The 27668-nt window shown below is 57.7% G+C and overlaps 1 protein-coding gene across 6 annotated transcripts in view; it reads right to left on the bottom strand.

Moving 5' to 3' along the window:
• Positions 1-27668, bottom strand: part of NEK6 (NIMA related kinase 6) — an 85127-nt gene that overhangs the window by 21757 nt on the left and 35702 nt on the right. For 5 of the 6 annotated variants that reach the window (XM_024126170.2, XM_007115166.4, XM_007115165.4 and 2 more), the window contains exons 2-7: positions 20284-20402; positions 10407-10547; positions 8956-9018; positions 6080-6190; positions 1533-1641; positions 377-484 (exon numbers count right to left, since the gene is read on the bottom strand). In XM_024126170.2, coding sequence (XP_023981938.1) covers positions 377-484; positions 1533-1641; positions 6080-6190; positions 8956-9018; positions 10407-10547; positions 20284-20373 — 622 coding nt within the window. In that variant the 5' untranslated portion in view covers positions 20374-20402. Of the gene's footprint in view, positions 1-376; positions 485-1532; positions 1642-6079; positions 6191-8955; positions 9019-10406; positions 10548-20283; positions 20403-27545; positions 27634-27668 lie in introns of those variants that run through there. The other variant, XM_028484309.2, reaches the window with a different exon arrangement.

Raw genomic sequence — 27668 nt, 5'->3', positions numbered from 1 at the left:
AGCTGCTAAGGAGGCCGGGCCAGGGGTCCTCCGGGGTCAGATGGGGACGAGGGTTTCAAAACAACCAGACGCACACACTCACACACGATGGGATACCACGCAGCAACGAGAAAGACGGAGTGGCTGCCGGTGCGACCACAGAGCCACATCTCCCCCCCGCCAGAGCGTGAGCGTGTGAGGATGCAGGGGAGCCCCATCCCGGGCTCCTCGGGGCCTTGGTTTACTCCCCTCTGGTCACCGTTCTGAAGAAGAATGTCTGGGGTTCAACAAGGCATTTTGCTGCACTAACTAACCAAAGGCACCATGGGGACAGGGTCCGCATCTCCCCATGTCATCCAGGACCCTGCGGGGGGTTGGGCGTGGACGGGCCGCTTACCTAGGGAGTGGGCCGCGGTGGTCTCGGAGCTGAAGAAGCGGCCCAGGCCGAGGTCACCGAGCTTCACGATGCCCGTGGCTGTGATGAACACGTTGGCAGGCTTGATGTCTGCAGGGGAAGGACAGGGGTTGGTGTGGGATCAGAGGTGGGGATGGCTGGGGAGGGGCAGGATGGAGGAGGAGGCCTGGGGGTGGGTGGAGGGGAGGGCCCTTCAGGTGATGGGGGCTCAGCTGCCAGTCCTGCCCCCTCAGGGCGAGGCCCCAGCCCTGCCTCTGCCCAGCTGTGGACCTTGAGAAATGTAGCCTCAGTTTCCTCATCTGTGAAATGGGTCTAACTTCACAACGTCACAGGGCTGCTGTGAGGTCTAGGAGGGCAGGGATTTTTGTGCTCGTTTCCTCTTTTACAGCTAGAGCAGGCACTCTGAGAAAATTTGTGTAACAGATGAAGGAGGCGCCCAGGGAGGTAACCTGTGCTGTTCCCCAGTGACTAGGGCAGTGCCTCGCACAGAGCAGACACTGATAAATGCAGGTGGAATGAATGTATGGAGGAATCAGAGAAGTCATCTACGTGACTCCTTCCAGCAGGCTCCTTCCTCACAGTTCAGGATGATGTCAACTTTCAGAAACACTTACCTCCTCCGCCCAGCCAACTCCTACTAAGACTTCAAAAGCCCATATTAAAGTTCCCTTTTCCAGGATGCTTTCCTTGCCCTCCCAGGCAGAGCTGGTGGCAATACTGGAACTGGTCATGACTCAGTCACCTCTCTCCCAGTCTCTCCACCCAACCCTTGCTGTGGTCCCCTCTGTGCTGGCTCCAGGCTGGTGCTGGGGGCTGGAGAGTATGTGCCAAGCATGGTCCCTGTCCTTGGGGTCCATGTAACTACATGGTATTTGATGCTCCCACCATGGGGGGCCCCTGACAGGGGCAAGAGCCACGAGGCACGGGTGTACGTTCGAGCCTGGGGCCTCACACGCCCATTCTCTGACCCCATAAGGACAGGCGAGATGCTGGACACCCGCCGGATGGGGAATACAAAGTGGTCCAACTTCCACATGGCTGTCCCCTGAGGAGCCCGGAGCCGAGGGCAGAGCTGTGTCCTGGGGTCCAGCCTCCCTGCTGGCTCTGGGCCCCGAGGCCCCAGCGGGCCGGCACGTACCTCGGTGCATCACCCGGCGGGAGTGCATGTGCTCCACGGCGCTGCACAGCTGCACAAAGTACTTCCACACTGTCCTCTCGGGAATGAGCCGCTTCTGCTTCTTAAAATACTGCAGTGGGGGAGAAAGACACATAGACAGGCCTGGGTGACGGGCCGAGAAGGAGGGCAGCTGTAGGGTACCGGCCCCGTCCTAGCCCCAGCGGTCACCTGTCCGCCACCAGCATCGGGCTACCTGAGGGCAGGGCAGACCTTACCCGAAGCGGGTGTCCTGGACGGCTTTGCTGAAGGAATGCCTGGACCACACCTTTTTTTTTTTTTTTTTTTTTTTTAATATTTATTTAGGCTGTGCCGGGTCTTAGTTGTGGCACGCAAGATCTTCGTTGTGGCATGCATATGGGATCTAGTTTCCTGACCAAGGACTGAACCTGAGCCCCCTGCATTGGGAGCGTGGAGTCTTACCCACTGGACCACCAGGGAAGTCCCCCCGGACCACATTTTGAAGGCTACTCTCAATCACCCTTTCCCTGGAATCTCCTGGACATGCATCCATCTCCTTCCACTGCCCGACAGGGAGTTCCTTGCAGGAGTGACTGGTGTGGACTCTCTGCCCTGGCCCTGGTCTGGCCCAGGATGGGGGCACCCAAGACATGTTTGGTGGTTAAATCACAGCTCCCCTCCTTGGAGCCAGCAAACCTCAGCATACAAAACCATTAACAAGCATGGCAAGAATCTCAAGGAAGTGGTTCTTGACATTCTCAAATGGACCCCCTCAGTTTCGACAGGCAAAACCTACTTTGTTGCCTGGAAGATCATACATAATGTTCCAGAAAAAAAAACAAACCAAAAAACCAAAAGCCATCCAGGCTGCACTGAGGGAGCTGTAAGTAACCAAAGGTCCCGGAAGAAGTAAACTGGGAACATGCCCTCGTCCACTGTTCAGATCAGCATCTCTCTGGGGGATCTCCTGTGAGCCAGGCCTGTGCGGGTCGTGGGGCACGACTCGCTCACCGGTACCTTGGAACCAGGTTTTTGTTCACTTCAGAGCAACCATCTTTTTCCAAAGTAGGCAGGGGGGAAGCCTTGGCCCCTTCGTCAGGGCAGCCGAGCTGGCACAGGGAAGATGGGGACCCAGGACACACTCCCAGCCTGGGATGGGGCATGGGGTAGAAGGCGGGACCCGAGCTAACCTCCGCTAGGCACATGTCACATGCAGTGTCTGTGCTGGGCCCCACACAGGGATGACTGCACCCATCTCACAGATGAGGAAACTGAGGACCACATGGGAGCTAGTAAGGGGCAGAGTCCCAACAGCTCAACCCCAGACCTTCCACTCAGGAAACACAAGTTATTAACCCACTTCTAAGGACACCAGTAACCACCTGATGAAGGATCAAGGTCAGAGAGGTTCGGGAACTTGCCAAGGGTCACCCAGCAGGGGCGGCAGAGCTGGGATTGGATGTGGGCACCTCCAACGTTGGGACAGTCACAGCGGAAAGCTCCTGGCCTGGCACTACAGCCCCAAGAGGCTCCATTCTGGGAGGAGGCCTATGTGTGGTCTGCCCCAGGCTCCTGGCACGGACCCCCCAGCACAGGACCCCCATCCCTCCCGGGCCACCCCAGACCTCTGCGGTGGGCCGGGCTGGGGTGTTATTTATGCCATGATGTTAGCTAATCCTCATTAGGGCATTTAAGTGGGGAAGTGCACGGCTGTGAGCAGTGACTTTCTAAATGTCACGTCCTATTGGTGTGTGTGACATTTAGCAGGAAGGCGCAGAGTCTCTGGTGGGTTCTGGGGTGGCAGCAGCTCCCGGCTTCACCATCCATCGTAAATAATGCTGGCACCATGGCCCTGGTGGTGTTGCTTGGCCCCTGAGGCTGGGGGCCCTAGGGACTCAGGGTCTGCTGGCCAGTGGCCTCCCAGGCCAGACCTTGGTATGGCCCCAGACTGAGGCCTGGCAAGGCCCCTGTTCCCCTCAAAACCCAGAGGCGGCGAGAGAGTGGGAAAGGCCAGAGAGACCGAGCTGCTACCAGGCCCCAGGCACTGTGCTGGGTGCAATACAGACAGGGAAACTGAGGCACAGGGGCCCGTCCAAGGTCATCCAGCAGGTGTACCTGACTCTGGGCCCAGGGTCTTTCTACTGCCCTGCCCTGCCTGGCCCACCTGCTGGGGACAGTGCCCAGCCAGGCTCTGCAGGTGAAGGGCCACAGCAGGGGGAACAGGCTCAGGGAGGGGCAGGGAAGGGTGAGGGGCCCCGTGACCGAGGGAGGGGAGGTGCCAGGCCAGGTGAGGAGGAGGGGTCCCGGGACCGGAGGGCCTGAGGCGCCCGGAAGCCGGGCCACTGCCCCAGAAACCCAGGGGGTGAGTGACCGACTTGAACCCCGAGCCAGGGTTGGCCCCAGGGAAGCCTGGGAAGGGGCACGTGGTGAAGGGAAGGCACCCCACCCCAGGCCAGGCACAAAGGATGCTGGACACGCAGGTGCCTCCCTCCTGTCTCTCCTGGCTGGAAGGAGCATGCATGCGGGTCCTGCAGTTCCCACACGGCCATCCCCTACGAGGCCCCCGGGACAGGGGTGGAAACTGAGGTTCACGGAGGGGAGGGATTTGTAATTTGCCCAGCACCCCGTAGCCCACTGTCTGACTCCAGCCCCACTCCATGGACTGAGAGGCTGTGAGGGGGTCCGGGGTCCACTGGGGCTGACAGGCTGCAGCACCCTCACCATAGGCCATATTCCAAGGTCCTTCCTCCTGCTGTTCTCCCCCCAGCCCCGCCCCTCCCTCCACTGGGCATCCAGTCATTCTTCCAGAACACAAAGCTGATCATGTTTACCCTGCACCACGAGTCTCAGGAAGCTTCTTGCTGACCTCGGGGCAAGGTTCCAAATCCTAAGCCTGCACATGAGGCCCTGGTTGGTCCGACCACCCTCCGCCTCACGCTCTCCACTCCTCCCCTTGCCCAGTGCTCTCCTGGACCAAAGGACTTTGTGGACCCCTGGGTTTCCATCCCGCTGGGCTCTGGCACAAGCTGTTCCGCCTCTGGGCTGCGGGTATCCCCTTATGGGTCTCTGCTCATGTGTCACCTCCTCCAGGAAGCCTTCCCTGGCTCCCACAGACCCTGAACTTGGCTTGTTCATGGCAGCTCATGACTGCTCGTTCACAGCCCTGCCCTCCCATTAGAAGGTGAGCTCCCTGAGGGCACTGCCCCGCCAGCAGCATCCCTAGGTCTCAGCATGGGGGCGGGCACACGGTGGGTGCTGGATGCATGCGTGTTCTGTGAGAGAATGACATGGGAAGGAGAAACAAAGTGGGGCGGGGGTGGGGGGGAGAGGAAGAAGTAAGACGTGATATAGCACATCTGTTTCCACCAGGGATCTGTGTGGAGATTAACATCCCTGCAAATGCATTAATATGTCAACGAAAATATAAAAACAGGTGATAACAGCTCAAGTAATGCCACTTCCCAGAGACGCCCGTATTCCTAGGAGCCAAATTTCAGAAGAGCAGGCGCCGAGCAATTAACTGCTCAATCCCCAGTGCCTGGTGGGAAAGGCAGAGAATCCATGTCCGGCCCCGTTTGCAAGTGTGGCTGAGAGCAGGGTGTGGGCTTGAGCGTGGCCCAGCCTGGCTCACGGACAGACTGGGCTCCTGGGAGGGAGGCGATGCAACCCCAGGACAGCGGTCTGTGGATGAGGGTCTAGCCAGCAGGGGAGTGAGAACCTTGAGGAAGGAGCAATGAGTGAAGCTGAGAGCTCAGGCCCGGGGGGGTCCCATTTAGAGGCTGTGCTGCCTCAGGCAGGTTACTAGACCTCTCTGAGCTTTGCTATCTAAGGACAATGTGGACTTGGTGAGTGATGCGTGTGCTCAGCAGGGCTGTGGCCCACAGCAGGTGCCCATCAGTGGCGCCGTGATGGTCCCCGAGTGCAGACTCAGGCGGACCTGGTCCTGGACCCAAGGAGGTGGGGCAAGGGGGGCGGGGCAGTTTGGGGACTGCCTGTGGCACTTGGCAAGTTGCCCAACCTCTCCGAGACCCCCAGCCTCAGCCATTATATGGGAAGGAAGATGCCTCTCCAGGGCTGGAGGGGCCTCAGGAAGGTCACCTGGGGGATGATGTCCACTGGAGGGCCCCAGGCCAGGAAGTAGAGACCTGGGCCAGAGGTACCGGTCTGTCCCCACGTGCGGGATCCTCAGGCAAGTCTTTCAGCCTCTCTGGGCTCAGTTTTCCCTTCTATAAAATGAGCCAGTTGGACCCACAAGACACTTTCCCAGATTCCATGAGCTGGGGTCCGACCTACATGGGGTTCTGTCCCCATCCCTCTGCAAGGCAGAAGTGGCCCACGAGTCACTGTCCATAGCTGGCCTTCTCCCAGCAGGTGGGGACGGGACCCGAGAGGGGCCACAGCTGAGGCCTGTGAGCATCAGCAAGGGGGGGGCTGAGAGACCCCGAGCGGCCACCTCTGCCTGAGGCCAGGGCAGTGAGGAACTCAGTCCGAGGAGGGGCCACCGGCCCCGGGCAGCCCCCCGGCCCGGCCCCCCCAGCAGGCACCCTCACCTTGATCATCTGCGAGAGGTCGCCCGCGTCCGCCAGCTCCAGCACAATGTTCAGCTCGTTGTCCTCAACGAACGAGTCCAAGTACTTGATGATGTTTGGGTGGTTCAGTTGCTGTCCGAAGAGAGAAAAAGAGGGAGTAGGGAGCCACTGAGAGACGGTACAGCTGGAGAGGTGGGGTATCTGGGGGAAAGGCCTGCGCTTGGGAGTCAGGCAGACCTGGGTGACACCGGGAAAGCCATTTTGCATCCCCGAGCCTCACTTTCCTCCTCTGTAGAATGAACATAATGTTTTGGAGAGAAGTTGTGACGATTACAGGGGCTGATACCCTTGAAATGTCTAACATGGTGACTGCGCAGAGCTAAGACTCACTAGACACTTGTGGAAATGACCCTCCTCTTCCTCCTTTCCCTCCTCCTCCTCATCACCACCCAGGCCCCTCTAGGGCCAGGCCCCCAACTGCTCCGTCACTGCACTCCGTAGAGCACTTAGAAGTGTCCGTCTCCTTCCTTCTTCCTTCCCACTTCCTCAATTTCTGACCCACTCTTTGTGAAATCTTGAAAAAAAAAAAAAATCATTCCTGGTGTGAGAGCTGCCCCGAGTGCGGTGCTCAGTGCCAGAGCCCCGCCTCTGGCCTGATCACACCGTCACCCCTGTGTTCTCCAGACAGGACAGCACCCCACTGACTGGAAGTCAGCCCCTGCCTGGCTAACAGGAGACCCTGGCAACTGCTTATAACTGAAACTGTTTATACCGAAATGATTCCAGGATCTGGGGAAGGCACAGGGGACTCAAATATTCTGCCACAGTATGGTCGCCTGTCCACAGGGGCTCCCCTCCAGAGGCCACTTGAAAGCACATTTTCCCAAAGACCCAGAAGGTTGCTGGGCGAGGGACATGCACCTATGCTGCATGCCGCCCTGCACCCAGTCTTGGATTCTGAAATGAGGGGAACGTCGGCAGACATCACGCAGCCACACATCCGCCTCTTGTTCTCTCCCTAAGCCAGCCCTGGAGGCTCCTACAGGGCTCGCCTTCCTGCCCCACGCCTGGCAGCCTCTCGCTGGTCCTGGCATGAACAGCATGAACGATGTCTCCCAGTGGCCCCTCCGAGAACCGTGTTTCCCTCTGTTTTGTAGGAAACACCTCGTGCCCTGGCACATCCTGTTGACTTCCACGGGCAGGCCGGGGAGGCGGGTCAAGTTCCGGAAAGGGGCTGGCCTCGGGGCAGAGGTTATCACCATGGCAACGAGGGCTGCCTATGACCCAACACTACACTGAGTCCTCCCAATGCATCTTCTAATTCCACCAACACCTCTGAAGACACAGCACTGCTGCCATCACCCCCTTTGACAAATGAGGAAACTGAGGCCCTAAGCGGCAGGCAGCCTGCCCACAGCCCCACAGCTAGTGAGCAAGGGGTGGGTCTGCCTCCGAAGCCCACGGCCGACCGACCGCACTTGGCAGCACTGCAGCCTGGGGGAGGGTCAGAACGCCCTCCCCAAGGCAGGCCGGGTTCACACGACCTGGGGCGGCCTCACCGAAGGGGCTGTGGTCACACACTTCTGAGCCCAGGAACGAACAGGCTGGCTCAGTGTGCACATGCATACAGCTCCTCACTCGTGTGAGTAGTACACATGTTCTTGGCCACAAGTGGGGAGACAGGAGTGGGTGATCGTGACAGCCGTTCCCCAGGGCTGGGTAATCAGTTCCCAGCATCACAACCAGGTCCCAAAGTTGACCATTTCATAAAACTTTAAAAATGTTACCTGAAGGGTATTTTTGGACCTCTGATAGCTATAAGCATCCCGCCTCCAGCCTTGCCCCCGGGACCCATCACGGCCAGGCGCCACCCCAGCGAGCGCTCACAACTCCCATCTGGCCACGGCCCCTTGCTCGCAGCCAGCCCAGGGCCCCCCTCTTGTTCCCATGTTCAAGTCTCACGTCCTGAGTGTGGCATTCAAGGCCACTACGATCTGCGCCCCCCCCTTCCACACTGAATCTTAAGCCTGGGGAGTAGGGCGGGATCCCCAGGAGAGAGCAGCCCTTAGACCAGGCTTGGTCTAGTCCAGAAAGTTCTGTTATCTCTGACTCTCAGGAAGCCAGCGGGGAGGGGGAAAGGAACGACTACAGACACCACCACCATCCCTCGCCTTAGATGGGCCCCGGCACGTCTGGCCTTCACACGACCCTGTCCAGTCAGCCCAGCTCTGGCTGAACCACGGGCTTCTGCCCACAGAGAAGCGGGCACACCAGCTACCCCCAGGGGAGACCCATCCCCAACTGTGCCTCCTCCTTGTGGGAGACCTGGCAAGAGCCCAACAGGCTGACAACTCAGGGGCCCTGGGCCCCTCCAGCAGCCAGAACCCAGGGCCACGTGCTTGGCTGTTAATTCTACCCAGTGCCCCAGGCTGGCTTTGGTGAGTCTCCCCAACAGAGAGCATCTCCTGGTGGGAGCAAGAGGACGCGAGAGAAACAGAGAGAACACGCTGTGGCTGAATATTCAAACGTGCGTGTCACCACGTGGAAATACAAGAATACCAGACCGAGAGGAAAGACAGGATGAGACAGAGAGGGAGACAGAGACAGACAAACTGAAGTTCAGCCCAACGCCCACCCTCGCTCCTTCCCCAGAAGCCTGGTCCACGGGCCGCCACATCCAGGATCCACGTGGGACAAGGACAGCCAGTCTGGGGGCAGCATGAGAACTGGGCAGAGGCGAGGCGGGGTCCCTGCCAGGCCACAAGAAAACAAACAAGCTGCTGTCCCCGCCAGCTATGTCGTTTCTGAATCTAACGGGCTGAGGGCTGTGATGGACATGAGGCGGCCCAGACCGGCCCCAGGAAGTGAGGGACCCCCGCTGGGCCCAGGGCACTCACCTTCAGGAGGCCGATCTCCTTGACACAGTCCTGTCGGGCCTTGGCGTCCATCATCTCAAATATCTTGGGTGAGAGGAAACAGAGAAAGAGTGGTTAAAACCCAGCACCCCCAGAGGGGGCACGAGGCCCAGGACCCCAGTCCGGGTTCTCCCACCTCCTCACCGAGGAACCCTGTAAGAACAACAGTTCGGATTACTGGGTGCCCACCACGTGCCAGGTGCTGTGCTGACCAATTTCCACCAAATCATCACGGCAACTCCCATGAGGCAGGAGTTACTGTCGCCGACTTACAGAGGAGGAGACTGAGGTCCAGAGAAGTCCAGTCACTTGCTGAGGTCATGCGCCGGTAAGTGGCAGGAAACACGCTTGGAGCCTCAGTCTTCACGTCTGTAAATGGGGCCAACAGCCTGACCTCACAGGACAGTCGTGTGGACCGAGTAAGAAGAGGGGGTACAGCATGCGCCCCCTGACCCCCAGGCCCCCTAGTGTTCACTGTGTGGGTCCTCCCAGCATCTTCTAACTTACGGGAACAAACAGGAGGGCGACACTGCAGCAGCCCCACCACAGAACCCATCCTGGCACTAAAAACCAACACCAAGAGAACCCAGGTAAGCCCTTCCTTGGCAGACAAAGAGCAGAACACAGGCCTTTTCTGAACCGAGGAGCCCGTCCCTCCTCCGGCCATCAGAGGCCTCACGCGCAGCTCACAGGTCAACAAGGAGGCAATCACGCTGGCCGGCTCCAGGCGGGGGCTCTTCGTCTTGTCTCCCCACCTCGTGACTGTGTCTCAGCTACCTTCTCTCTCCTGGGCCTCCTCTGCCCAGGCTGTTAATCTCATTTTTTAAGGTAAATGAGCAAATAGAGGGACCCTGGAAGCTCTGCTGGAGGATTCGAGACCGTTTCCTGCAGCAAAGCAGCATCCAGACGGTCTCAGTGGCTCTCATGGGAAAGCTTCCTGCCTGGGCTTTGCTGCCTAAAGCCCATCTGTCCGACCCCACTCCTCCGTTCAGGAGGGACTCAGAGGTTGGGCTGGGCACTCAAGCCCAGAGCTGACCACGGAGCGTCAGTGGCCGCAGATCTGAGTCTCAGCTCCCTCCGTCCCTGGTGAGTTATCCACGTGTCTGCAGTTTTCCTCCTCTGGGAGGATGATAATCCCTACCCACAGGGCTGCTGTCAAAGTTCTGTGAGCTCCAGCGTGATCCAGTATACAGCAGGTGCTCAGCACGTGCTCATTCTTCTTTTCCTTTATGGCTTACAGTGAGCTTCCACAAAGACAAGTCGCCCTGATTCTCCCACAGCCCCGTGAGTGAGGTGGGTACTAGTTTCCCTCATTTACAGAGGAAGGGGGAGGGGGAGGGGGAGGGAAGAGACGGGACTAGACCAGAGCTACAATGTTCAGACACAGGCCACTCCTGCCATGTGGTCTTGACCCCATGGGGTTGTTGGCTCACCTGCACCTTCTTCAGAGCTACTGTCTTCCTGTCCAGCAGGCAGGTGGCCTTGTACACCTCGCTGAACTGCCCTCGGCCGATCTTCTTCTCGATCTGGAAGTCAGCCAGCGAGCAGCGAAAAGACAGGGCGTTTGGGTGCCTCTGGAGGGGAGGGACAGAGGGCGTCGGTGACCAGCCAGGCAGAGTGGAGGGCCAGGAGCCGTGGGAGGGGGGCGGGGGGCTGCTGCCCCTTCCTGAGCCCCAGCAGTGCCCCCACAAGGTGAAGGAGGGACCCCGGTTGCCAACCCCACTATCAGAGCCCCCTCGGCCCTGGCGCTCTCCACACCAGCTCCAGTCAATGCCAAGGACCCCACTCTGCAGACGTGATCGCTTCCACAGCATTTATCACCATCCCTCAGTATGCGATCACTTTTTCCTTTGCTCATTTCTGTCTCCGCCCCCTGAAGGCTGGCTCTGTGGGCCAGAGCCTTGCCTGCCTTTGTCACTGCTGAATGCCTTCCTGTCCCGGTGGAGCCGGCCAGCAGCGTAGGTGCAATAAATGTCTAAGGAAGCAACTCACTGAAGTCACACAACCACGGGGAGGCCCTGTGGGCCCTCCGCGTGCAACCTCAACCCTAACCCTGCAAGTCATCCTGAAAATGGCAACTTCCCTCTCCGGGGTAGCCAGTCCCATCACAGAGAAGAGAACACGAAGGTTAAACTTGAAGCCTGACACTCTGAGCCCATTCTTTGGATACACTGCCTCCTTTACGGCAACGTAAGGAATCTGGAGACTTCGTGATGACTCTCCAGGGGCCAGCACTGAAAGCCATGATTAAGCTGTAGGCTGCCCAGGGATGGAGCCAACAGGTGAGGCAGCAGTGGCCAGGTACCTCCCCCCGCCGACACACACACAAACACACCTGCAAAGGTGCTCTCGGGAAGAGGAGAGGAGGGGGCGCCGACGCTGGGCCCTGGGAGGGGGAGGGGGGGAGAGAATGCCCCACGTCAGCCCGGCGGGATGCGCCCTCCCTCCTGCTACTCTCAGGCGGGGGGGTCACTGACGCTGGGGACCCTCCCCAGCTGGATGGTGGCATGAAGAAAGGGTCTCTGTTGTTGCCAGATGACTTCCATGTAGTAGGTGTGCAGAAATGTGTGTAGGATTCAGTCTGGGGAGCAGGGGCGGGGCAAGGAACCCTGAAAGCCCCACTGCAGCAAGAATCAGCCACTGAATTTTCTGAAGTGAAAAATGTCTCTTCCAGACTTGGGCCAGGTCATCTGAGAGTGTGGAAGATCAAGTATTTCACTGGGCTGTGTTCTGGAATTCTCCCTACTAGGAATGCCAACAATACACCAGTAGGCCCTGGGAGAGCCTTGGGAACTCTGACAGTGGAGCCAATCAGCCTGGGTCGCTGGCTGGTGACCTTGGTGGTTACACAAGCCACCCTGTGCCTCGGTTTCCTCGTCTGTAAGGGGGAAGTAGGGTGGCCGTGAGGGACCCACGAGATCGCTTAGCCCTGCGCACAGTAGGTGCTTAGTGGCTGCAGTCATGTTACTGGCAGGCGTGGGCAGGGCAGGAGTGAGGAAGCCGGGGGGGCCCCGAGCAGCTACCCACCACCTCTGCACCTGCCGAGGCTCAGCCGTGGGCCAAGGAGACCCTAACGGGCACCCTGTTGCCAGGAGTGAGAACTGGAACTCGGCCTCGCAGCCCGCAATCCCGCTGCCTCCTTCCCTCAGCAAGATGACAGCTGGGCCCACCCCAACTCTGAAGTCTCCTGGACTTCAGGGATTTGAAGATGCTCTACCCGGGGACCGAGCGGGAGGGAGGGCTGGCAGAGGAAGAAGACGCTCTTACCCAGCACCTGCTGGCCTCTGTCAGGTAAGTTCTTTAGTCACAGCAACTGACCTACCTATACACTGCGTGTCCACCTAAGACGAGCGAGCATGCATTTACTGAGCACGGACTACGTGCACCGCGCAGAACGCTTCCCAGGACCCTGTGAGCGGACATCATCGTGATCTCCATTTCAGGAGACCGAGCGGAGGCTCGGCGGGGAGGCTCCAGGCCCCACCATGAGTAACGGCGGGGATTTGAACCCGGGGCTGGGTACTCCAGAGCCTTCGCCCTTCACCTATACCCTTCACCCTGTGCTGTGTGGCCTCCCAACTCAGATGCCACTTCCGCGTTTCCTCCGAGACCCTGTGACTAGCCAGGCCTACGCTTCCTGCTTCAGCCGCCTGAGTCCCACCCATCCCCCACCCTGGGCCTCACCAAGTGGGCCCCTGTCTTGGTCCCCTCTCTGCCCCTTGAACTAAGGCTCTGACCCACTCGAAGCAAGTGCTAAGGGCATGTCTGTCAAATGACACAACGAAATGCACCCAAAACAGCCTGGTGCAGAAGGGACTCTGTGACCCAGCCACTGTCACTTCTATGGGTGCAGCTGAAATCACACACCTTAGAAAAAGGCAGCTTTCTTGGCACTTGGAGGGATGACACGTGCCCATGAAAATAACGACGACAGCTTTCGTGTATTAGGCACCTACTATGCGTCCGTTGCTGGACTAGATGCTTAGACAGGTCTCAGGACTAAAGTCTCCTAACGGCCTTGTAAAACAAGACTTATTAATCCCACTTTATGAATAAGAACACTGAGGCACAGGCAGTGGGGAGCTGGGACGTGAACTCCCTGACGAGAGAGACCCAGCTGCGCTGCCAGGTGACATGGGGCAGTGAAGAGTCCAGGGGATGTGCTCACTAAAGATCCTGGCTCTGCCCACATGGGGCTGCCGCCCTCCACGGCGAGTGGGCACGGTCGCCAGGGCTCTCCACCCACCCCAAGGATGTTCCCCAGAGGCCACGCGGCCCAGCTCCACAGCCACGGGAAGCTCCCAGAAGATGCGGGCGACTTCCCAGCCACCATGGCTAACACTCCCCTGCACATCTGCATATGCGATGACCCAGATTTGCATTTCCTGTCACAGCCCATTCGACCTAATTAGAGGAGAGCTCTGAGGAGGGGGCAGGTTACCCGGGCAGCAGCACAGCGGTGAGGGGGCTAAGGGGCCTCCGCTGCCCTTACAGGGGTTAGGACCGGGCCCTGTCCCCAGAGGGGCCTCTGCTCAGGTGGGGGTCATCGCGGGACACAGGGCTCCTGGGCGCAGCTGCCTGAGCCAGCAGAGTCCTGACCCCGATTTAACTCAGGGGCTCGGGGTAGAGAAAAGCTGAACTGAGCTCTTGCCCCCAAAGGCCGGGCCTCTCCCTGCTGCCACCCACCTCCTGGGTGGGCCCTGGCGAGTTCCGCTCTTGCTCCTACATCAGAGAGAGGTCATCCATGACGGCGGATGTTAGAAACACCAGCCCAGGATTTCCCGGAGGATTCCAGGAGAAGAGGGTCTGGGGAGCTCTAAACTGCTGGGCAAACACGGGGCTGGCCCCGAACAACTCCCATGATGGCGGCTCCAACACATCCTCCTGATGGCCTTTCTGAAAATGGCTCACGTAATGCTTACTGTCCCCTGTTACGTCTGGGACCCCATGCTGCCTCCCGGGGAAAATAAACACAATCCCTGGGCCCAGGTTGGCAGAGAGGTGACTGCCACTCTGGCTCTGTCAGTTGAGACACTAACACTGGGGCCTGGAGGTCTGGGTTCAAGTCCTCCTGGCTCTGCCACTTCCCGGTGAGCCCTCTGGGCCTCGGTTTCCTCATCTGTCCAACTGAGATAATCAGCGCCCCCTCCAGAGGGTTGCTGGGGGTTAAAGAAGTTAATGAGTGAACACTTAGAAGAGGGCCCAGCACTTGGGAAATGCCACGTGTTTGTTATTATCATGTTTGTTGTTATTATTACTATTGGGTTGGCACTGTAGAATGTCTGGAGAACGGCAGCACCTATTCCCCAGGGGCCGGGGGTGAGCTGAGGCAGGGTGTGCCCGGCCTGGTGGGAGCCTGGCCCAGGGACCAAGCACAGGGAGTCGTCAGCTGTCATTATCATCACCCCCGTCCGCACCCCACCAAGGGTCTGCGCCGGGCATATTTCTAGCCCCAGGCTCTTTAGCTATAAAAACTAAAATGAATGTTTCTTCTTCGTCTTCTTTTTTTTTTTTTTTGGCCGCGCCGCGTGGCCTGTGGGATCTTAGTTCCCTGACCAGGGATCGAACCCAGGCCACAGCAGTGAAAGCGTGGGGTCCCAGCCACTGGACCACCAGGGAATTCCCTGAAATGAGTTTTAAAATACAAGAATAAGATCAACGACATCCCATTTCCTTAACATCCCTGATGCTGGGTACCATGCTGGATATTTAAAGTACACCATCTCACTTAGGTCTCCCCAGCCCCATTTCACATATGAGGAAACTGAGGCTCAGGGAGGTCATTTACCCAACATCCTCTGGCTACAGGAAAGTGGTGAGGTGGATGTACCTGCAGCTTCTGACTTCACCGACCTCGTGCCAGTCACCCAGGGCCTGTGCTAGACAACAGGCTCGCCTCCCTTCCTAGGCTGTGCTGTGGGCACCAGAGGCCATTTCTGACCTACTCATCCCCCTTCCCCAGGGTGGGAGCCCCTTAGTTCTCCCGAAGAGGTAGAAGAGATGGGGTGGAGGGGCAGGGAGGAGGTGGCAGTAGGCCTGGGGAGGACTCACGATCTCAGAGAGGAGGAGCCTCTGGGAGCAACTCCCTGGACAGCAGGAGGAATCTGGTGGGGTCAGGAGACGAGGACACGGCCGAGGTCCTGAGTCACCTCCAGCCCCAATCCCACCCTCCCAAGAAATGGGAGGACATGACCAGACATACAGCAGGGGGAGGGAGTGTCTTGGACCACCCCAGAAAGCTCGGAGAGACCCAGCTCTCTTCCCCAAGTCAGATCAAATTAGGCCACAAATGCCCCCCGCCCTGCACTAATTTGAGTTTAAAATGTTTGAACCACAATAAGCCTCAGCCATCGACAAATCGGTTATTTTTTTCAAACAGGAGCATAAAATTACATGTTAAAAGAATAAAAATGCATTCGCCCAATTAATTTTCTGAAATCTCATTAAAAAATTTAGCCTGACTAAGTCAGACTTCTGACCTGAATTTGAATTATCTTTACACTGGATGGGTCTTTTTTCCCTGATATTTGCAATGCATCATTAATTTTAAGGCAACCGTTTCTATGATTTTAAAAAGCACGCTTCATCAGAATGACATTTCCTGTAAACGAGCTTCACCTTTAAAGACGTCTGACATCGTGTGCAGGGAACTTCTCATGGATGCGGTACATGTGTGTATAGCAATGTGCTTTAAATCTGTGTGGCACGAAAGAAGGGTGTGATTTACAAAGAGTCCATGTTGTCAGACTCTTTACGAGGCCAGCCCCACTCAGCTCCTCAGGATCTGGCTAATTCTGTGCCCGAAGCCAGTCTCCCCTCCTGCAGCCCTCGTGGCAAGAAAATGCTCTGTGGGGCCACAGGGCCTGGATCCACCCCTGGCTCTGGGCTCTGCCCCTCAACAGCAAAAAGGACAAGTTACCACTCATCTTGGTTTCCTCCCCTGCAAAATGGAGTTCTGAATAAGGTCTCCTTCTCTTGAGTTGGTAGGAGGATGAAATGAGGTAACTGCCAGGCATCGTAACGTAGGTACAACCACCACTGTGACTGTCTCAGCTTGGAAGTCTGTCTACACTCAGCTTTGTGCCATCAGATCATGGGAGCAGTGAGCAAGACGCCTGAACATGGGAGACGCCTGATGACAAAACCTCAGCTGTGGCGGCTCCCCCAGGACAAGCCTCACTAACCAAGCTCAGAGAAAGCTGAGCTTAAACGCACGGATGAGAGAATCTGGAACTAGCTCCAACGACTAACGAGCAAAGACTTGAAGGGAAACAAACCATAAAGAGCATCAGCCCCCATGCCAGCAGGCTGGCCACGCCCTCTGCCTCCTTCTCCCGAATCCCTTCAGTTACCAAGGGCAGTTGGTTTTTCCCCCTGGAAGTCTCTGGAGTCTTCCCTCCCTGTGTCGGGCCCATTTAAGGCCAAAGCATCATGTGACCTCCTATTTTCACCTAACTTGTGCCTCGGGCCCCAGCTACCAGTGACCTAAAACCCAAACCCCTTGTCCATTTAAACCCCAAATGGGCTCCCCATTTGCTACAGATTCAATTCCAAATGACAGTGTGGATTCCAGGCCTTTCATAAACACCAGCTGTTACCTTTTCTAAGCACAGGTATTTAAATACTTAGCCAACCTGACTGGTCCTGCACCTTCAGGTCTGGATCTTTCCTCTTCCTGGAATACCCTGCTCTCCCTGTTTTGCCCCCAAACTCCTGATCATTGTCAGCCCACGTGTCATCTTCTTTCTAGAGAGAGCTTTCCTTGTCAACCCTGATGCCCCGGGCAGAACAAGCCACCCCATTCTCTGGGCTCCCCCTGCATCGGTCCATCCCTCCCTGGGAGCCTCACCTCTGCACCATCTTTATTTACTTATGTGTAGGGCTCCCCGGCAGACCCAAGGCAGAAAGGAGACAAGCACTTGCTGAATTTATAACACTCAGCAAACACTTCCTGAATTTTAATGGCCATTAATATTTGGTCATTAAATCTTATCTAACTATCATCATTGTTTGGGGAGGATTTTCATAAAGATTTTGGTGCAGTGCAGAACTAACGACAGCGGTCCCCATCCCTTGCAAAGTTATGCACATTCCTCTGTCTCTGAACAGTGCCGAATATAACTGAACTTGGCACGTCCCAAGCAGGTTTGCAAAGACTTTCCAGATGGAAGACACATTAGCCAGGGCTTTCTCAGACAAGAACACCTTTCTCCTTGGAAATTCATTTGTTTCTTAGTGGGTCAGCTGAGCCCTGCGTTTCTTTCCTGATGAAAATGCTCTGAAGCAAATTGGTAAAATCAGAAACCATGGGGGCGTTTTAAGCTCTTTTTCTCGACTCCACATTCATTCATTAGAAACCTCAATAAAAGCAAGCATGTTCAGCTTTCCCAAGTATATATGAATTTCACATATGATTTAACCCAGTTCAGCAAACATATTTTCATAGGCTGACAGCACCCAGAGCTAGAAAGTTCCTTGAAATGAACAAACCACGAGGCTTGGACACAGAAGGTTAACAAAAGCCAGAGTTTGAGTGCTTGCTAAATTGTTCTTTCTACACTGGGGGTATTTCCAGCCCTGGGCTCTTTAGCTGTGAAAACCAAAATGATTTTTAAAATATAAGAATAAGATCAACGGGGCTTCCCTGGTGGCGCGGTGGTTGAGAGTCCGCCTGCCAATGCAGGGGACACGGGTTCGTGCCCTGGTCCGGGAAGATCCCACATGCCGTGGAGTGGCTGGGCCCGTGAGCCATGGCCGCTGAGCCCGCACGCCCGGAGCCTGTGCTCCGCAACGGGAGAGGCCACAGCAGTGAGAGGCCCGCGTACCGCAAAAAAAAAAAAGAATAAGATCAATGACATACCATTTCCTTAACACCCACAATGCTAGGTACCATGTTGGGTGTTTAAAATATACCATCTCACTTTCTTCATGGCCCCATTTTACAGAAGAGGAAACTGAGGCTCAGAGGGGTCATTTACCCAGTGTCACCTGGCTGGTGAGGGATGGAATTGGGAACCAAACCCAGCCTGGTCCAGAGCACAGCATTTTGCCATCATGCAGTCCAGCTCTTTTCTCTCAGGGTGATTTCAGGGAAACAGCAGTGCCTCCTGCCATAAAGGAAAATGCCTGTGCCGTCACTTTGAGGTGTTTCTATGTCCTGAAAACAGGCAAGGTTCCAGCCGTGATCTCTCCCCAGACAGTGTTTAAATACCAGTGCTCTATGAGACGAGGAGAGAGAAAGCGCCTGACTGTTTTCATTCCAGCCCCGACCTGCAGCAGCTCCAGCGTCAATGCGGCTGTGCCCCAGTTCTGCAGACCCGGCCAGATGCTGGCGAACCAGGGGCATCTTTCCCGCCAGCCGCTAGCCAACGCTGAGTAATCGTATCTAATTACACTTAACTATGTCATTACCCACTCCAACATGTGCGAGGAGACACCCGGAAGGTGCCACCGCCACAGCAGCCCACCACCTCCTCGCCTTGTTTGCGACATAATTATGGGACACTCTGCTCTGCCAAATGAGGCTGTAATTAACCCTAATTGCTCAAAATGCAACTGGCTAATTCTGAGAGATTAATCAAGGGGGACTCAATTGTTAGTGAATGACTTAATATGACAAATTGCTACATTACACGAGGAGGCCCCACTGCCCCCAGCCATCGGGGAGGTGTCCTGGTGGACCCTGGACCAGCAGTGTCTATGGGCTTCCCAGCTGCCTCCCCAAATTCCACCTAGGAAATGGGCCCCTGCATCCCAGCCAGTAACTGGAATGGGGAGGATGAATAGCAGAGATGTCTTTGGACCCCCCGTGCGTGTGTGTGTGCACATACACAGTTTCTCCTACTTAACATGTCACCTCTGTGTGCATCTATAGATGTGCCCCTTCCCTTGGGCTGACGCAGTGCCACACCAGGAAGCACAGTTTGATGAGAGCTCAGGTGCAGGAGAAGGATTTCAGACTCACCTGCCTCCTTGGCCAGGCACCTTTGGGCAGTGTAGAACCTGTACAACTGTACATGGCAACCCCGCCCCAGCAGGTCAAACACCAGTCCACCTGAAGTCCTCCAACGGGACTAGGCAGTTAGAAGCTGTGACAATCCTTCCATGGCTCAGGAAGGTGGCTGACTCTTAGTCTCCTCCTGACTTAGGTCTCACAGGCCTGGGACACAAGCCAACCCTGGACAATTACTTTTCATCATTCCAGGCTGCCCACAGGATGCTACAGCACCTGGCCCTGGCCAATCTGCCCAGCCAAGCTCTCTGTCCCCTCCAATTCTTTGCAAGCCACTTCCTCCAGGAGGCCTCTCTGGTCCCCTAGCTCAGACCACATTCCTTGCTGGAGTTCCACTGACCCCCAGTTTCTTCTGCTTTCTTTCTTGTCTTTCTCTCCTGTGAGGCTGTGTGCTCCCTAAGAGCAGACCTGGGTCTGTTCACACACGGCGGTGTCCTGGGTGGTGCACTCCATGAATCTGCAGTTCATGAACCTGGCAGGCGAAGCCCCACCCCAGAGGCTTCTGTCCAGGAAGGGAGGCAGACCCAGGAGCCAGTGCCCCGGCGGATGAGATCACGGCCATGACCTAGTGCCTGTGCGCAGGTGTGGAGACAGCACAGAGCAGCAGGGAGTGCCATGGAACAAGAAGGCTCCCCAGAAGCAGCGGCATTTGGACTGAGGCCTGGAGGTGTCAAGGAGGGCACCCCAGGCCCAGGGAATGGCACGTGCGAAGGCACGGGGTGTGCGAGCAGCTCACAACCCCAGAAGCCACTTTTCGAAAAGCTGCCAAAGGCTGCCTGGCTCTCTGAGAGGGTGGGGCCAGTGTAAGGAAACCAGCGTCCCCGAAGCTCTGCGGGTCCTAGACAAAGAGGCTAAAGAGGGCCAGAACGCAGCTGAGACCAGAAAGGAGGCAGACCAGCTCAGAGCCAGGAGGCACTTTCCGACCCCAAGCGCACCCCGTCCACTCGCCTGCACCCCTCACTCTCCTCGGGGCCTCCACGACTCCCTCTGTGTCTGTCCTTCTAACCAGTGCTGATCCCTCTGAGATAAAGCTGTTCCATTCTCATGGAAACCCCAGGGACAGGACCAGGGCCTGGCATCCCAGCCCAGAGCGTGGATCAGAGAGGAACCTGTGAGTGCTGCTGACGGGGATGGAGGGCAGACCGGTTAGGCAGTGACTCTGCTCCCATCACTGGAAACATTCAAGGTGCCTGGGGGCTGCCAAGGGGCGTCCTTCCGTGGCCGGGACAAAGCAGCCTCAGGGGTCTGTGTTCCTCCAGGACTCTCCAGTGCACTGCAGATGAAGGAGGAGGGCTTACCTGTGGGTCAGGAGGGTGCGCGGGCCCCGGGGTGTGGCAGAGGTTGTTCGGGCTCCCTCCATGGGGCAGGTGGCTAGGCTGTCCCGCCATCCTGCATGCCAGCCTCACGAGGACACGGGCTGCAACGGAAAAGAAGGGCTTTCTTACACACAGGCCTGTGCACTTTCTCTTCTCGATGGCCCTCGGATCGAGGAAGTAACTTCACTTGTCCCATCTTACAGATGCGCAGGCTGAGGTGCCAAGCTGTTAGGTGACCTGCCCTTGGTTATCCGGCTCGGAAGTGGCAGGACTAGCTCGACGGCCCATGTGACACACCTCCCCCCATTATACTGTCCCGACTAGGTTGCTAGGGCTATCCCCGCTGGATAGAGGGGAACACAGACTCTGTGCAGGGAAAAGTCTAAAGGTGCCCCCACCATCCAGCAAGGGAGGCGCCAGATTCAATGCCACATGTGCCAGACTCCAAAGCCTGTTCTTGCCCCGTTACTGTCCTCCGTGCCTCACCCCCATACAAACCCAGGTTGGCAGCCTAGTGGCGAGAAGAGAGAGACCTTGAGTCAGACTGCAAGTAGCAGCTGCAGGAAGGACCCCACATGCCCGTCTTTGCTGGGACCTGGTGCACCAGACACTGGGAAGGTCGAGGCCACAGGTCCTACTCAAGTCCTGCCCAAACCTCCAGGCAGGGGCCGAGCCCTCTGCACAGGGAACAGCCCCCTCAACCTCCAGGGCTTGGGCTGCCACATCAGAGGCCCCCAGGAGAGTCAAGGATGCCACTCACCAGCTGCCATGGTAACCGCAGTAGCTGTCCTGATTAATTGCCCACCGTGTGGCCAGGCCTGAGCTAAAGGCCGTCTCAGTCTCACTCCCAAGATCGCTTCCACTGCTGGTGTCACAGGCAGCCCCCCCAGCAGACAAGCACCTCCAGGGCAGGACCCAGGCTCAGGCACACAGAAGAAGCTGTATGGCTCGTGGTGCTCCTGGACGCAAGAGGGAAAGCGCTCCTCCTCGGGAGGAAAGCCCTCCGTTCACCCACAAGCGTTTCTACAACACCTAAACCTCGGTGTCCAGGGCCAGGCCTGGGCTCCCCCAGGATGCCGGGAAGACGGGGGGGGGGGGCAGGGCGGGCATATGGCGAGGGCCCCCTAATCAGGCTGCTGTTCCTTCCGCCAGACCCCACCCTGGCATTCCCACGGGCACCTCTCACTTGACCCTCCCCAAACAGAACCCCGAAGGGCTGGCCAGGCCATCAGAGCAGCTTCGTCTATACCCTCTGGAGCGATGGAGTCCCTAGGAATCAATGACCCAGGGGGCGAGTGTGCAAGCCCGTTCCCCTGCCTCCGGTCAGGACGCTCTGGGGGTAAGTCACTCCAGAGACCCGAGCGGGGTAGTGATTTGGTCTGAGATCACGCCCTGCTTGTCTGCCTCCCCCACTCCCTCGTGGTTTCCCCCATACGTTCTCGTCTCAGGGTCTGCTTCTGGAGAACCCAACCCAGGACATCGTCTTTCTCTCTAGATGGACTCTGCCTCTCGCCACCTGTAAGTCACCTGGTCATCTGCACCCCCAGCCATCCCCACCAGCCAAAGCCCAAGCTGATAGGTGTCGCCTGGTCCAGTGGGTTGGCAGGTCCTGCTGCGTGAACGGGGTAATCTGAGCAGTGGAAAAGGAACCCACACCAACGGGGCTGTTATGGTCAGTGCCACTGAGATCTGGTCACAGATCACACTTCCTTCCTCCCCACTGTAGCTCTTTCTGGTAGTTGATGGGCCAGCCCTCCCAGGCTTAGAGAGGTCTACGACACCTGTCAAAGTTTGGCCACCAAGCCCTGAATCGCCTGCCCAGCTGGACCTTCGGCCTCCCCGCCTCTGCCCTTGAAGGCACCCCGAGCCTCTCTAGCATCTGCACACTGGCGTCCAGCACCCATCCTTCCTCTGTGTCCTCAGGGTAGGCCCAGCTCCTCCCTCACACCCCTTTCCTCAGCATTTTGGGGTAAAACTGCTCTCTAGCATACAAAGTAGATGGCAGGACGCAAGGAAACATGGAGCGGGGGCACGGTCTGCAGATGGCACCCACCTCGGCCTAGTAGGGAGCCCCTGGTGGCTGAGAGCAACCTGCCAAACCCAGCCCGGCCTGTGCCGTTTCCTGCCTGTGCAATTGCCAGTTTTGATCCTCACGCACGGCATCTTATGTGCTTCATCCTAATGCGTACATATAAAGGGGTAGATCTCTTGCTGTCGTCTCTTTGCTCTTATCTCAAAGGGGTGTCACGTGGAGGGTATTAAGGGGTGCGCCTGTACTTCTGAGGCCTCTCCCCAGCCCCATACTCCCAACTCCCACCCCTGCCCCAGCCCAGGTCTCGCCTCCGCCTGGACTCCTGGGTCTCCACCAGTGCCTGGTGCCCTTTCCGCCAGGCCCTCCTCCTCCAGATGGGCCACCAAGGTGGCTTCCTGCAATGCAGATGGGGCCACGGCACCTCCCCACCAACGGCGCCCGAGCTTCCGCACTGGAGTGCACACCCCCCGGGTGACACAGTGAGGACCTGGGTACAAAAAGCCCCAGGATAAACAGATAACCACGAGCAGCTTCCCCAGGCAGCGCTGTTACTCAGGAGGGAAATGTGTGCGGCAATAAACCGGATACAGAGGGAACAAAATGTAAAATGCGCATGAATTTTAAGATAAAACCGGAGACTCCTGCAGGCTCTGCAGCTGCTTCGGGCTGCAACCCCAGACCCCTCGGGGTGACACGTTCACCGTCCTCTGCCCTTGGGGAGACCTCCGGGGGAAGGCTGGAGGAGAACTGTCTTCAGCAAAAAGGTTCTGTCTTTATCTCAGAAGGCACCAGGTGTGGCCCAAAGGCCAGGCCCACGCGTGACTGGCTCACCTGCCCACCTGCTCACAGACCACGCGGGCTGGAAACCACGGTGCATCCATCTCTGGCTCCAACGTCCCGCCTCACCCAGCCTCCTAGGGCCAGCGGGCCTGGGTTTGTATCTCGACCCTGTGACTCCCGAGCTGGGACCTTGGGCAAGTCACACTGGGCGGAGACCTAGGAGGTATTTGCGGATGTCATTCCCCACGTCCCCACGTGGCGATCTAGCATCTGCACCCAGAGGCGGCCTGCAGGCTCTCAGGAGCTCACCTTGTTCCTCACACAGGGCCCCAGGAGCAAAGTAAGGGGCCCTGGCCTCATCAGAAATAACAGTAATAATGATGATAAGCCAACCACCGTGTGTCCTTATTATGCTGGGCCCTTTCTTTATACATTTCACCTCTGTTAGCCCATCTCACCACCATCTCACTAACACCACCTCCACGAGACAGCTTCTGTTATTGTTCCACTTTACAGATGAGGAAACTGAGGCACAGGGAGGTTGAGAGATTTGCCCAGATCACACGGATCACAGGTGGTGAAGCCAGGACTCAAACCTGTGATGGCATCTTTGCCCATAACCCCTGCACTGCACCCCTCACAGGCTCTGACCAGCAATACATCACTTCCTTCCCAGTGGCTCCCCACGGAACAAGCCCCCTCCACTCAAGAATGGGGCAGTGCTGAGCGGGTAGGGGTGATCCCAGGGCCGGTGGGCCACGAGGAGCCATTCCCCCCACAGGGGGCCCAGAGCCCTCTCCCTTCGGGATGGCACCGACCAGATGCAGCACTGCTGTCCACACGCCTGGTGTGCCAACCCCCTGGGGTAAACTGCTGTGCCTAAGAGCAGTTCTGCCCGGAACCTAATAGAACCGGCTATACCTCATGTCCCCGTGAGGAGGAAGGGCCTTTGCTCCACGAAAGGAGTCTGCAAGTCACAGCCCACCCCGCACCCTGCCCACCAGTGCCAGAGAGGGCCAGACAAAGGTGAAGGAGGCAGAGGGGGAAGGAAGGGGGAGGAGAGAGGGGGGAGGAGGAGGGAGGAAGGAAGGGAAGGTTCTCTGAGGCATCCAGTGGCCAGATCTCTTCCACTTAGCCTGGGCTGTTGATAGACCCATTTTACAGACGGGGAATCAGGCTCACAGAGAGGAGACTCAAGGTCGTGTTGTGAGTAGGATACAGAGGGCAGATCTGAACCCAGCTCTGATTTCAAGGCGCCCCCCCCAGGTCCAAGACAGCCACTGCCTCTTGAGGCTCTCCAGGGTGTTGGATTTCAGAGGATTTGCGTTCTGTTTGTCTATACCCCAACAGAAACCCAACCCCTTTACCCTGGACATTCCTGCCAGAAACTCCTTCTTAGGGGGTTCAGATGCAGAAAGACCAAGGCAAAGGGATCTGGAGGGATGAGACACGGAGAGCAGGGAAAAGCCCAGGAAAAGCCCCTCCGCGTACAGGGCACCTCCGGGAGCTGCCTGTGCCCTGCGGCTCCTGCCAAGTTGCAGAACAATGGGGCCCAGGCTGCCAAGCCCAAGTCAGGGGCTAAAAATCCGTGGAATGTGAGACCCGGAGCCCCAGGCCACACGGAGCACCGCCTCAAAGAGGGCCTTTCTTCTGCAGGGAGCAAGAGCCCTGCGTTTCCAGGGCGCTGGGGTGGCAGAGTGTGCTTCCCAGCCTGGGTTCCACGCATGGGCCTGTCTACCAGGCAGCCGGGGACTGGATGAGGGTGAGCCCCACGGTAAGGCCGAGGGTCTGTTTGGGAGCCTGACTTGCCTGGGTTCAAATCCTGGCCCGGCTTCCTTCAACCACGCAGTGTCTCAGTTTCCTCATCTGGAAAATGGGGCTAACAGTAAGATCTACCTTTCAGGGTCACTGAGAATTAAATGTGTTAACAGATAATAAACTCCTCAGGACACAGCCTGGCACATGTGAAGGGCCCTCTGAGGCTTTAGCTGCTACCAGCGTCATTACCACCGACCATCCCTGGGGCAGTGGAGGAGGAATTGTCTCCATGTGACAGACACGGGAACTGGGGCTCAGAGAGGGGCAGGGTCTTGCTTACCCAGGGTCACACAGCTGGTAAAAAAATAGAGCTGGGGCTGCTGGACCCCCAGATCATGCTCTGTCTACCGCACTGCACAGCCTCTTTGGAACGGCTCTGGAGCAAATACCCTCCTCGTCACTTACGAGATCTGGGGCTGCCTTTGCAAAGCCCCCCGACATGCTCCTCCTGCCCTGGCCTTCGGCAAGCCTCTTACTAACGTGGGGTGTATCCCAGGGAGACGTGGGGGCTTGGGTTTAATCCAGGCACTTCCCGGAAGTGAGCGGCTCCCACACCGGGCTGGGCTCTGAGGCTTCCCGAGAGGCCTTTCTGACCACGACTGTCACCTGGGGCGCTTGCCTCCCAATTTCTAAAACTTTATCTAGGGGAAAGTCACATCCTCCTTTGTCTCCTGCCAAACACCACACTTTGTGGAGGCTGGTGGCTCATTGAGGCCTTACCCTCCCAGTAAAAGATGACCCAAGACACCAGAAGGCTCAGGCCGAGGACCCAGCTTGGGGCAGGTTTGGGGGCCTGAGTGGACAGGGTTGTGTGGGTGCAAGTATCTGTCTACACCTCACCTTGCCCCCCAACCCTGAGGTGGAAGCAGCGAGTGTCTGCCTGCCCTTTTCTGCATGTTGTATGTGCATGTATGCGTGTACGGTCAGGCCACAGGGCTTTGAGCCCAGCCATGCTCTCGGTCTGTCCACTGGGGTAGGGGTGTCACTGCCCCTGGTTTGGGTGGGGCTGCTAAAGGCCCACGTGGCTCCCAGGCTGACAGGGAGAATCACAAAGACAACCTTGGAGACTCAGCTTCGGCTGGACGCTGGGCCCTGTGCCGTTTCTCTGGGGAAGGGCCCTTTTCAGTCCTTCCTGCTCAATGAACAGCTTCCCACGTTGTTTCCCCAAAGGAGGAAACCATCCTGGTGACTTTACACCCTCCTACACACACGGAATGAGTGACCCAACGCCAGCGCAGGCCCCAGGGGCTATCTCTGCTTGTCCAGCAGGCTCCCGGCAACAGAAGCGTAGGATAGATGCCCACTGCTGGGGGCCTTCAGCCAGCCGCGAGAGATGTGCCACAGACCAGGACGGCCCAGCACACCCCTACACAGATAGAGCTCTGAGGCCCAGTGGGAGACCAGGCAGCCCACAGGCTGGTCACTGGTGAGGTCAAGGCCGGACCAGCTTCAGCATCAGCCAACATCCACAGCAACACCTCCTCTGAGCTGAGTAATCTGACACCTCCCAAGAAACCCAAGTGGTGCCATCACCCCCCTTTTGCAGATGAGGAAACCAAGGCTCCAAGGGAAAACGGGACTTGCCAAAGTCAGTCCACACAGAGGAGAGAGCTACCATTTGAACCTGCTCCTCAGACCAGGGAGCCCGTGAGCAACGAGAGAAAGGGACGCCACCGACTTCGTGTCCCCACACGAGGCCTGGGCAGTAAAAGGAACGCCCCACCCACGCAGACCGGCTGTAACGACAGCGCGTCGCTAGTGGAGCCCGCACTGTGGGTGCGCCAGGCACGCGCCAAGGGCCCTGCACGCCTCGTTGCACCTCACAGCCACCCTAGGCGGGGGCCGCTATAATCCACGCAGTGCAGAGGAGGAAATGAAAGTTCAGACTGGTTAAGCAACGGGCCCAAGGTCACACAGAAGGCAGTAGGCAGAACTGACACTTGAAACCACGTCTGCCTGACTCCCGTAGTCCATACCTCCTTGGACAGTGAGGGACTGAGTGAGTGAATGAATGAATGAATGAATGAATGAATTCTGGCCCAGAGGTGTGGCTCTGGCTACTGTGTCCTCCCCCCACCCCGGCCCCCCTTCCCTTCTGGTCTTGGGATAAGCAGACGTTGCCCATTCATCACTTGACAGGAAGCAGCTCGATCTCAGGCCAGAGTCACGGGGGCCTTGGGAGCTGTAGGGGATGAGCCACAGATGGTGTCTGGTTTCCTGACTGGGCCTGGGCGCCCTCACCCCCCCGCCCCGCAACAAAGCCACACTTGCCACTCAGATTCCGCAGCTCCACGACCAGCAGGAGCCTGGCTTCTCTGAGACACGGGACCACGTGCAGCCCCGGGAAGGGCGGTACAGCCTGTGCAGAGAGGTCCCTGAGCCCCCTCCTCAGGGCAGTGGGGCCTCTCACGGGGTGGGTCTGCAGAACCCGGAGGCCAGCGGCCGAGGGGCAGTGTAGCACCCACCCAGCTCACCTCCCCGGCACCCTACCCCATCCTTTTCTTCCAGCTCCCCTCTCCTCACCCACCCCCCACCCCCATGTCTCTCCAGCCTGGGGCCTCCCTCCAGAGCTCCAGACTCCAACCACCAAAAGTTCCAGGCACTGAAGACTCACCTGCCCTTCCCTGGGTCTTCATCTCAGCGACAGGGGCTCCTGTCTGCCCAGGAACGCGGCAGGAACCCAGGCTCATCCCTCGGACGCCTCGCCCTCCCTCGTAGCCCACACCTGGTCTTCATC

Source organism: Physeter macrocephalus, unplaced genomic scaffold (genome assembly GCF_002837175.3).
Source record: "Physeter macrocephalus isolate SW-GA unplaced genomic scaffold, ASM283717v5 random_176, whole genome shotgun sequence".
In the NCBI taxonomy this organism is placed as follows: Eukaryota; Metazoa; Chordata; class Mammalia; order Artiodactyla; family Physeteridae; genus Physeter; species Physeter macrocephalus.
The sequence above is the reverse complement of the archived record's forward strand: the minus strand, read 5'-3'. Positions and strand labels throughout refer to the sequence as shown.